The sequence below is a fragment of the Rhea americana genome, unplaced genomic scaffold, assembly GCF_003343005.1.
Source record: "Rhea americana isolate MKP2758 unplaced genomic scaffold, rheAme1 scaffold_190, whole genome shotgun sequence".
In the NCBI taxonomy this organism is placed as follows: Eukaryota; Metazoa; Chordata; class Aves; order Rheiformes; family Rheidae; genus Rhea; species Rhea americana.
Window position 1 is genome coordinate 1104738 of NW_028186039.1, and position 8644 is coordinate 1113381.

General features: G+C 49.3%; 1 protein-coding gene across 1 annotated transcript in view; it reads left to right on the forward strand.

Moving 5' to 3' along the window:
- Positions 1-5964, forward strand: part of NDRG3 (NDRG family member 3) — a 66007-nt gene extending 60043 nt beyond the window's left edge. The window contains exons 13-16 of the mRNA XM_085302635.1: positions 1037-1084; positions 1761-1796; positions 1886-1937; positions 4374-5964. Coding sequence (XP_085158761.1) covers positions 1037-1084; positions 1761-1796; positions 1886-1937; positions 4374-4552 — 315 coding nt within the window. The 3' untranslated portion in view covers positions 4553-5964. The remainder of the gene's footprint in view (positions 1-1036; positions 1085-1760; positions 1797-1885; positions 1938-4373) is intronic.
- The last annotated feature ends 2680 nt before the right edge of the window (positions 5965-8644 follow it).

Below are 8644 nucleotides of genomic sequence, written 5' to 3' on the forward strand. Positions count from 1 at the left end.
ACCCCTGTGGTGGGTAATAAGAGCTCTACAAAGGTAGAGCCTCATAGGGAAGGCAACGCTCAATAGCATCTCCTTCCTGTTATAGTCTCTGCAGACAACTTCCTACTTTCCTCCCAGCACAGTTACAAATGTAACATTGGCTAGTGCAGAGTGGTTGGGGTGGATGTTTCTCCTGCCCTTCAGTCACTGGGTGTGGGGTGATTAGATTTTTGTGAACAAGAGGAATTTCCTTAGAAACCTTGGAAGAGTGTAGGAGACTCCCAGAGGAACAGCTTGGACCTAGGAGTTKTACATGGAGAACTGCTGCAGGGCTTTTCCTAATCATGGCTCATTACTTTTCCATCAGTCTTCTGTTCACACTGGAAAATCTGGAAGTCTGAGGATCCTATCAAGTTCTGATTTTGCTGGCATAATATCCCTGAGGATTCTTGTCGCTTCCCAGCCCACAGTTGGGAGAAGGGATTTGGCTTTCTGGACCCTGGCTCGCCTCTCTGATTGCCTATGTTACCAGCCCATGATAATTTTCCCTGCTGAGGCTGCTTTTCCTATGAGGCCCTGGCCCTGACAGATTCCCTGAGTGCAGTGGGCCTACAGAGAAGAGGTGACTGTGCCACCTTGTCTGGCTGGGGGACTAAATGATCTTCCTCTGTGCTGCATTGCACAAAAGTCTTCCCTCGGAGTCCAAACTGTCAGAGCCCTGGGGATGCTCCAGTGTTTCACAGTGCAACGTAACCTGTTATCCAAAACCTGTGGACATTTCCCTTTGAGATCACAGTGCCATCTCTCAGAACTGTGACATTCTGTCACTGCAAGATCCCTTTGGATGGAAACACCTGCCATTCCTCCTTGTGTCTTTCATTCATTGTTCTCTTCCTACATGGTGCCAGCTTTCTTGCTAAGTTCTTCCTGGCTTCAGAGAAGTGCCCCTTGGTGAGGGCAATCGTTGCCTCCATTGGAGCAGCTTCCTAACATCTTGTGTCTGACTTTTCAGGTTGTCTGTGTGATGCCATGTCCTTCTTTCCTCCTTTAATTTTAGGTTGAATGTAATTCACGGCTCGACCCAACYAAGACTACCCTTCTGAAAGTAAGTGCCATTCCAAAATCATTCCAGTCTGCTTCTGAGGCCACCTCTATTTAGGTACTGGCCCTTCATACATTTAGCTTTAAGAGGTTTCTGGACACTCCTTCTGGGCTATGTCCTCTACTGTATGGAGACAGACTCAGAGTTTTTTTGTGAAAGGATCCCTGATTCCCTACTTTAAGACCAATTCTCTGTTGTCTTCAACTGGCAAATGGCAGGAAAGACCTGTTGTGAACTGGCAGAGGTACTCTGCCCCCACCCTGCTATCTGTCAGCAAAAACACCACATTTCTAACTACATTTCTAACTTCGTACTAGTCCACCATCCTCAGCTGTCACTGCGGAAGTGGACCAAGCAGCTGCTGTACAGAAGTGTGAAATGACAGTTTTGGGAAGAGTGACTGGATGATCTAGGAAGGTGGAGGGTTATTCTTGGGTTCCTACAATGTGACCTGAGATTGCTTGGCAATGCAGCCCCCAAGATGCCTTCAGCAGCAGCCACCAATAAGATATATCCTTAGGTCTTGCTTTGGCTTTAGAGTTGAGGTGGCAGAAGTGTGCCTCGTGGCTGTGCAGTCTGCTCCCTCAACCCCAGTGCGGGGGCAGTGCTGCTGCACTTCCAGGATGAGGATTATCAGATGGGAAGAATGGTTCAACCTCCCTTTTATTCCTTGTTGCAGATGGCAGACTGTGGGGGCCTGCCCCAGGTTGTTCAGGTAAGAAACACTTAGCTCTCCCTCTGAAATTGCTTTGTATAAACAGTCTTGCTCTGCTTACACTAAAACCTCATCTTCTGTGTCCACAGCCTGGGAAGCTGACTGAAGCCTTCAAGTACTTTGTGCAGGGAATGGGCTACAGTAAGTGACAAATACGATTTTCTGTTTCGAAGCAGGGTTGTTTTGGGGGAACTGAACCCTTCTGGTCCATCTGAGCCCATTGACATCTGTGTCCCCACCTGTGAGATAGTATGGTTGTCAGGAGATTCATCTACACTAGAAAATTAACTAGCGTGCTAAGAAGTTTTAGAAAACCAATGCTGCTCTGTGATGTGCATTTAATCCACACTGAGGCCAAAGTGGTGACCCCCTTTTTGGTTGCTGGTGTTGGTAAAACATTGCAAGTCCTTGTTTGTCCCAGTCAGGAAAAGCATGCTACTGAAGACAATAAATCTTCTTTGCTGGCTACGTACCTTCTCTAGAGGAGAAGGAATTAGCAGTAAAGCATCACAATTGTGATAGGTACGTGAGAGCTCTTTTCTTCCTTCTCAGACATACCTATTTGTTTTAGATTTTCACTGCACTGGGGGACAGCGATATCCTCAAATTGGAATCCTCTAATTGCAGAATAGGTGTGTGCCTTCTGAGATACTCTGCAAGCCCAAAGGGAGCTGTGCTTTGATCTAGTCCATGCCCTGCTTCCTCCTTGTACTTGGAGTCAGAAGACTGTTTTCTGAGTGTGTCAGGCTGAGAGCTGTTTAGTTCCTGTAACATCAGTACTCCAGAGATTGGCAGACTTCACAAGAAGAACTTCGTAGTGGACTAAATCAACTCTGTCTCCATTGCAGGCACTTTGGCACAGCTCTCCGTCTTGTCTGCCAGGGGACAGGGTTAGGAGTTCCCTTCTGATGGATGAACCTTCAAAATCTGGAATTATGGGAGGGGTCAGTTCATGTGGCTGGGTAATGGCTAAGCATGACCACTGTGGGAGCTGTGACATTCCCCAAGCTCACTGGTCTTCCCCTGAGTGGAGGTGCTTTGCTAAATCATGAGCTTCAGGGCTCGGAAGAAATTGTCCTTTCCCTTACAGCTAGATGTAGTTGACATGAACACAAGGCTGCTGCTGGCCAGAAGAGCCTGATMCTGCAGAGGAGGATGCTGGATGAGGAGGGCTCCCTCAGCCTCACAGGCTGAGAGCATTTCCATGGTTAGGTCTGATTGTTGTCTCTGGTGTTAGATTTGACCAGTACTGTCATCAGATCAAGGACTTCAGCAGGACTTTGGGATTCAGAATTTTTGCCAACTGGATGTGCAGTGCTGGGGGGAGAAGAAGGGTCATTTTCTACTTTCAGAATTAGTAGCCAGTCCCAGAGAGATCTGTTTTCCTGACTTTGGTGGGAAAGATTGTTAGGGCCACTGAGTGTGGGCCAGCAAGGCCTCCTTTCTCAGAGGAGGGGAACGAGAGAAAAAAGTCTTGCTTGCTACTTCTAGAAAGGCAGAAACCACTTCCCCAAGGACTATTCTGGTTACTTCTGCATGTCAACTACAGCAGCTGGACCTGTTATGTGGCTGCTGCAGGTAGAAGGAAATGCCTTGTAGCGGACCTGTAGCAGAAATCTGATGCGGTCAACTCAAGGAAAGACTCTAAAAAAATTGTTCAGTGTCTGGAACTGCAGAGTATGCCACAGTTTTCCTGCCTTAACAAAACAGCACCTCTGTTGACTCGTTGTGGTGTATACGGTGGGTAGGTAGAGTCACCAGATACATTGCAGTTTCTAGCCAGTAAGGCATTGATTAGATCTGGCCCTAATCAGATTTTTGAGGCAGCTTGGCATTGCCCTGAGATGCTTATTATTAGCAGCTATTTTCACTAGTACTGGGAGCTCTCAGTGCAATGTGTRAGCTGGGAACAGAAGGAAAGGTAGCTGGGGATCCCAGGAGCAGTGCAGGTACTAGTCACACCCTGCAACTAATTGGCTCTTTCCTGTATTCATCCCTTTCCTTGTCTCATGTTGTTTCCAGTCCCTTATGTGCAGCTCAACCACCTAAGCACTGAGTCAGGTACCTTGAACTGTGCATCCGGCTCGGCCCAAATCTGTGTACTGAATTGAATGATTTTTCGGGTGCATTGCTCTGTCTCAGCATGTCCTGCTGGCCTGCTATGGGCTAGGCTGATCCGTTGTACAATGTGTATGCTATGGTTTTTCACCTTTCATTTGTATTTTGTTGATTGTGCATGATTTCAGCTCTGTGGGTTTTTAGAGCGAAGAGACTAACTTTCAAAAGGTCATCTGTACAACAGCTGCCTTGATTTGCACAGACACTCACCATGACTGCACTTGCAAATGTTCAGTTATGCTTCTGGCATTTGCTCACTTGGGACCTTTTGAAATTGGGCCTTAAACATCTTGCTTTAGACATGCGAAAACTAAATTTTGGCAGTGAATAGTGAGTTTTCTTCCTGAGGGTATAGCTCTTCTTGTGCTTACCCAGTGACACATATTTGAGTGACTGATTCTTGCTCTGCACYTAAGAACTTCCTCCTTTTGTAAGTCCCCCTTTTGTTCTTTCTTGCAGTGCCAGCAGCTAGTATGACCAGGCTGATCCGCTCGCGTACTCACTCCTCCTCTAGTGTGGGCTCTGGGGAGAGTGTCCGCAGCCGGTCTCATACCAGCAACCATGGTGAAGGAAGTGTTGGAACCCCAGAAGCGATTGATCTCCAGGAAGCACCTCAAACTATGGAAGTATCCTGTTAAGCGGGAGACTCTCTTCTGGATTCAGACAACTCCACTTGCCTCCACTGAACCCACTCAGCATTTCATCCAACATGGCATTAACTGTTCTCTCTAACTTGTGCATGCCCATCTGAGCTGCCACCTCCTTGGTAGTCTGTACTTGGCATTACTTTGGTCCTTTCTGTATTCCCTTGGCATCAGAACCTCTTTAAAACTCATTACCATTCCGCAGTCTTAGTAAGTCATGTTACTGTACATGCTGATACCACCTCCTGTCTGTGCTGTATATCAATCCAGATGACAGCCATTGTCTCCCCCTTTCATTTAAATATAATTTCTGTGGCTTTGTGAGGTTTAGAATTGCTTTCTAGTTGTGCTTCTGCTAAAGGACCCTTGTGGTGCAGTTTGTATGATGTCTGTGGGATGCAGGAAAGCAAGACTATGATGGTGTGAAACTCCAGCCATCAGAGGTGGGCAGTGCTCTCCTGCAGAGCTGTACCTGGAGGGCAGAACCCACCAGAGGGTCTTTGGATTCCCCAGACTCTTGGCATGCCGAGCAGTCCTGGGGAGAACAAATGGTCAGAAATACTGTCTTGGTCTCATCTCTGTATGTGTGTTAAGAAGGAGTAGGATGATTTCTTACCTGAGCCTCCTGAAAGGGCAAAGCAATTAACAAGTTAACTTACACTAACCAAGGTGCACTTTTCARCAGAGTACAAGGGATTAAACGACAGCAGCCCTGGCTTCCAGACTGCCTCTGCTGACCCACCAGAACTCTCCTGCAGCAGTTTTTGCAGGAGGGCCAGATGCAGATAAGATAACCCTTAGTCACTATTTCTGGTTATTAGACCATCTTCCGTGGTGCAGGAAGCAGGAGTTAGCTTCAAGTAAGTTGTGAAATGGGCAGCAATGCCCCCTGGCAGGGGGAGATCCAGAGATCTCCTGCACTGCCAGCTCTGCTTCCCACTGCTGCTATCCCTGGGCAGGGTGTCTGCACAGGCTATTAAATGAGCCTGAAGAAATACCAGTGAATGTACATGACTCTTACCAGACGCACGTCTCTTTTACACAAGCCAGAAGTGTGAGCAGTGAATGTCTACCTGCAGGTACTGGTTATTGTCTTCATCAAATTCACAGTTCTGCTGCCTTTTTGCATCTGGCTGGATCAGAGGCAAATGCCTGCTGTGTGCCAGGGTCTAGCTGTTAAATGGGAGAAAAGGGATAAGTGGCCAGGCTAATATAGGTCTCTTGAAAGACAAGCAAGGCATCCTTTCTTAACTGTTGAGCAGTCCTGACTCAGTGGGAGCCAGCTCCTCCAAGGGTCACACTTAAGTTCTGCTCCATTTCAGGTAGGGAATGGGACTGGGAGGCTCTGCCTGAGGGGGACTTTGTACCAGTTATTAAATAAAGCTATAACTGAGTTTCATTGTTAACCTGTCTGCTTGCGTTGTTTCTACTGGGAGGACCTGGCACTGCTGCGGGTTTCATCAGTTTTGGTGTCTCCTGCTGGGAAAAGTGAACTATTTTCCATGGAAGGAGTAACATTGGCCACCTCTTCCCAGAGGCTCCTTTGCAGACATGAGGAATCAGATGTGGTCAGGCTGTCCAGGTGATATGGTATCCCTCGGAAGAGGCTGTTCAATGGTGTTGGAGAGTTGGATTCTGCTAAAATGCCAACTTTTGCTGTTTGACGGCATGGAAAGTTTGCCACAAAATGGAGACACTGCCAAGAATTGCCTTCAAACAAACAAGTGTACTAAGGGTTGTCTTCCCGGTGAACAGCATGCGTTACTGATGTAACTACAAAGTTAACATGTAAACCCTGTGAGAAGGCAGTTGTGACGTGAAAATACGGAGGGTAGTTTGGGAAATCAGCATAAGCTGCTGAGCGTGAGTGCTTCTGTGGCAGGACTTAAATCCCTGTAACGGCTCTGGCCTGCTGCTGCCTCCATGTCCGCTGTGGGTCACAGGTTTCCTGGTGTGTGCCAGCCAGATGCAGACAGAGTAATGCTGTGCGGCAAGTTCTTCAATATAACGGTTTCTTTAGCTTCTGCTTTTCAGGTCCAGTTTTTGCTTTCAAGTTTCAGATGTCGGTCCCCTTAGGCTCACAGTAAGCTGCTTGGGATTTAAGAAGGGGTAAGCTGTTGGTCGTAAATGAACCCCAGTTCTGCTGTCAGACCCCCCCAAGGCTGGACTCCGGCAGCCTCATGCCTTGGGCTTCCTAAAGACCTTTCACAAAGTTCTGTGCAAGAAATGTCGTTTCAGGAAAGGAGGTGGAGAAAGAGTAGGAAATACTGGCCAATTGTATAAATGAGTAGCAAAGTCACAAAATTATTAATTGAACAAAAAATGTAAAAGTAAGTAAGTAAGTTCAGCTCTATAGAAGACAGGAGTCCCTAAAGGACAGGTCAAAGAGACCAGACCATCAAATACCACATGAAATTTGTTGTTGCTGAATGCAAAGAAGCCACATATGCAAAAAACCCCTCAAACCTGTATGTGCAGCAGTGTTTTATTGCCAGTTAACTACACAAAGAAGCAGCTGGACATAAATATACACAGGCTTCTTGTCCAAGTTCCCGTAGGCAAATACAGAAACAACCCAAAGGAAAAGTAAGCACGATAATGAAATGACAATAAAAGGAGTTAGAGGAAGTAATAGCCCCAAAAGGGATGATGCACGTTCACCAGATCCTGATGCTGATGATGTGCTGACGGAAACGCCGCGGTCCGTGCTGCTGCGGGCTGAGGGTGCTGCCGCGTGGCTGCTCGGGGGCTGGGGGCTGGCTAAGGGGTTGGAGCGCTTGGCGGCATGTGGAGCTGGGGCAAGGAGGAGGCAGCAGTAAGCACGCGCCCTTGAGAACTCGAGGAGGGAGCTGAGCCACCCTTGTGAAACCGTGGTGGAAGCTAAAAGTTGCCATCCAGGCCCTTAAAATGAGTGAGTGAGTGTGCGCGCGCGCGCGCGTGTGTGTGTGTGTGTGAGAGAGAGAGAGAGAGAGCAAGAGAGAGAGAGAGAGAGAGAGCGAGGGGGGGGGGCACTCTCCAGCAACAGCAGCAGCAGCGTTGCTCATGTGCAGCACATCCAAGCCTGGCTGCTGCCCTTCAGGGCTGAGCATTTGGCATTGCTTCAGCACCCTCAGGACTTTTTTTATTGTTGGTGGTGGGTTTTTTTTGTTTGTTTGTTTGTTTTTTAACAGCTGGCAGCCTCATGCCCACATCGCTTCTCAGGGCCCAGCCAAGCCCATGCTGTTGTGGTGAGTAGTAAAAGAAGAAAACCATCAGTGTGGCGTCTGTTCACGTCACAGGAAACGCTCGGTGCTTGTGGGCTTAAGAGAGCACCAGGCGCCAGCTCTCACGCTGCTCATAGCAGCGCCCGCTCCAGCACCTGAAAATGCTCAGGCCTTGAGGAGAGGGTGGAGGAAGCAGCTGGTAGGAGCCAGCAGGGAGATTGCACTGTACTAGGGAGCCCCACTCCATTGGGGGGGCCCTGCTGCACTGAGATACTCACTGCACCTGGAGAGACCCGCTGCAGCCAGGGAGCTCCACTGTGTCCAGGGAGACCTGCTGTGCCCGGGGGGAGGCCCACCGCATCTGGGAAGACCCGCTGCACCCAGGGGACCTGCTGCGCCCAGGGAGACACGCTGCACTCAGGAGACCGTGCTGTGCCCAGGAGGACCTGCTACACCCAGGGGAGATCGGCCATCTCTAGGAAGACCTGCTGCACCCAGGGGACTCCGCACAGCAGGAGCTCCCCCACCCCCACCCCCCAAAAAAAAAAGAAAAAGGAAAAAGAAAAAAACCACCACAGCAAACCACTGCAGCGCAGCCTGGCCGATGCCTGCCTAGCTCTGAGGGCTCCTGCATGATGCTAACTGCACCAAGCAGCATGTAAGTGGGGTTTGCCCCATCAAGGACAGCAGTGGGGCTGGGAGGGCATGGGGTGGGGGAGGCGGGACCTGAGTCCCACTGTTGGCATGGGTGCTTGGGGCACAGCCATGTGTTGCTCTGGTTGCTCCTCTGCTAGTGCCGGGGCCACGGGCAGGGGCTGAAGTGGGGCTGCTGCAGGAGGAGGTGGGGACCGTGGCCCCCGGAGCTGGTGGCCCGGGCAGGAAC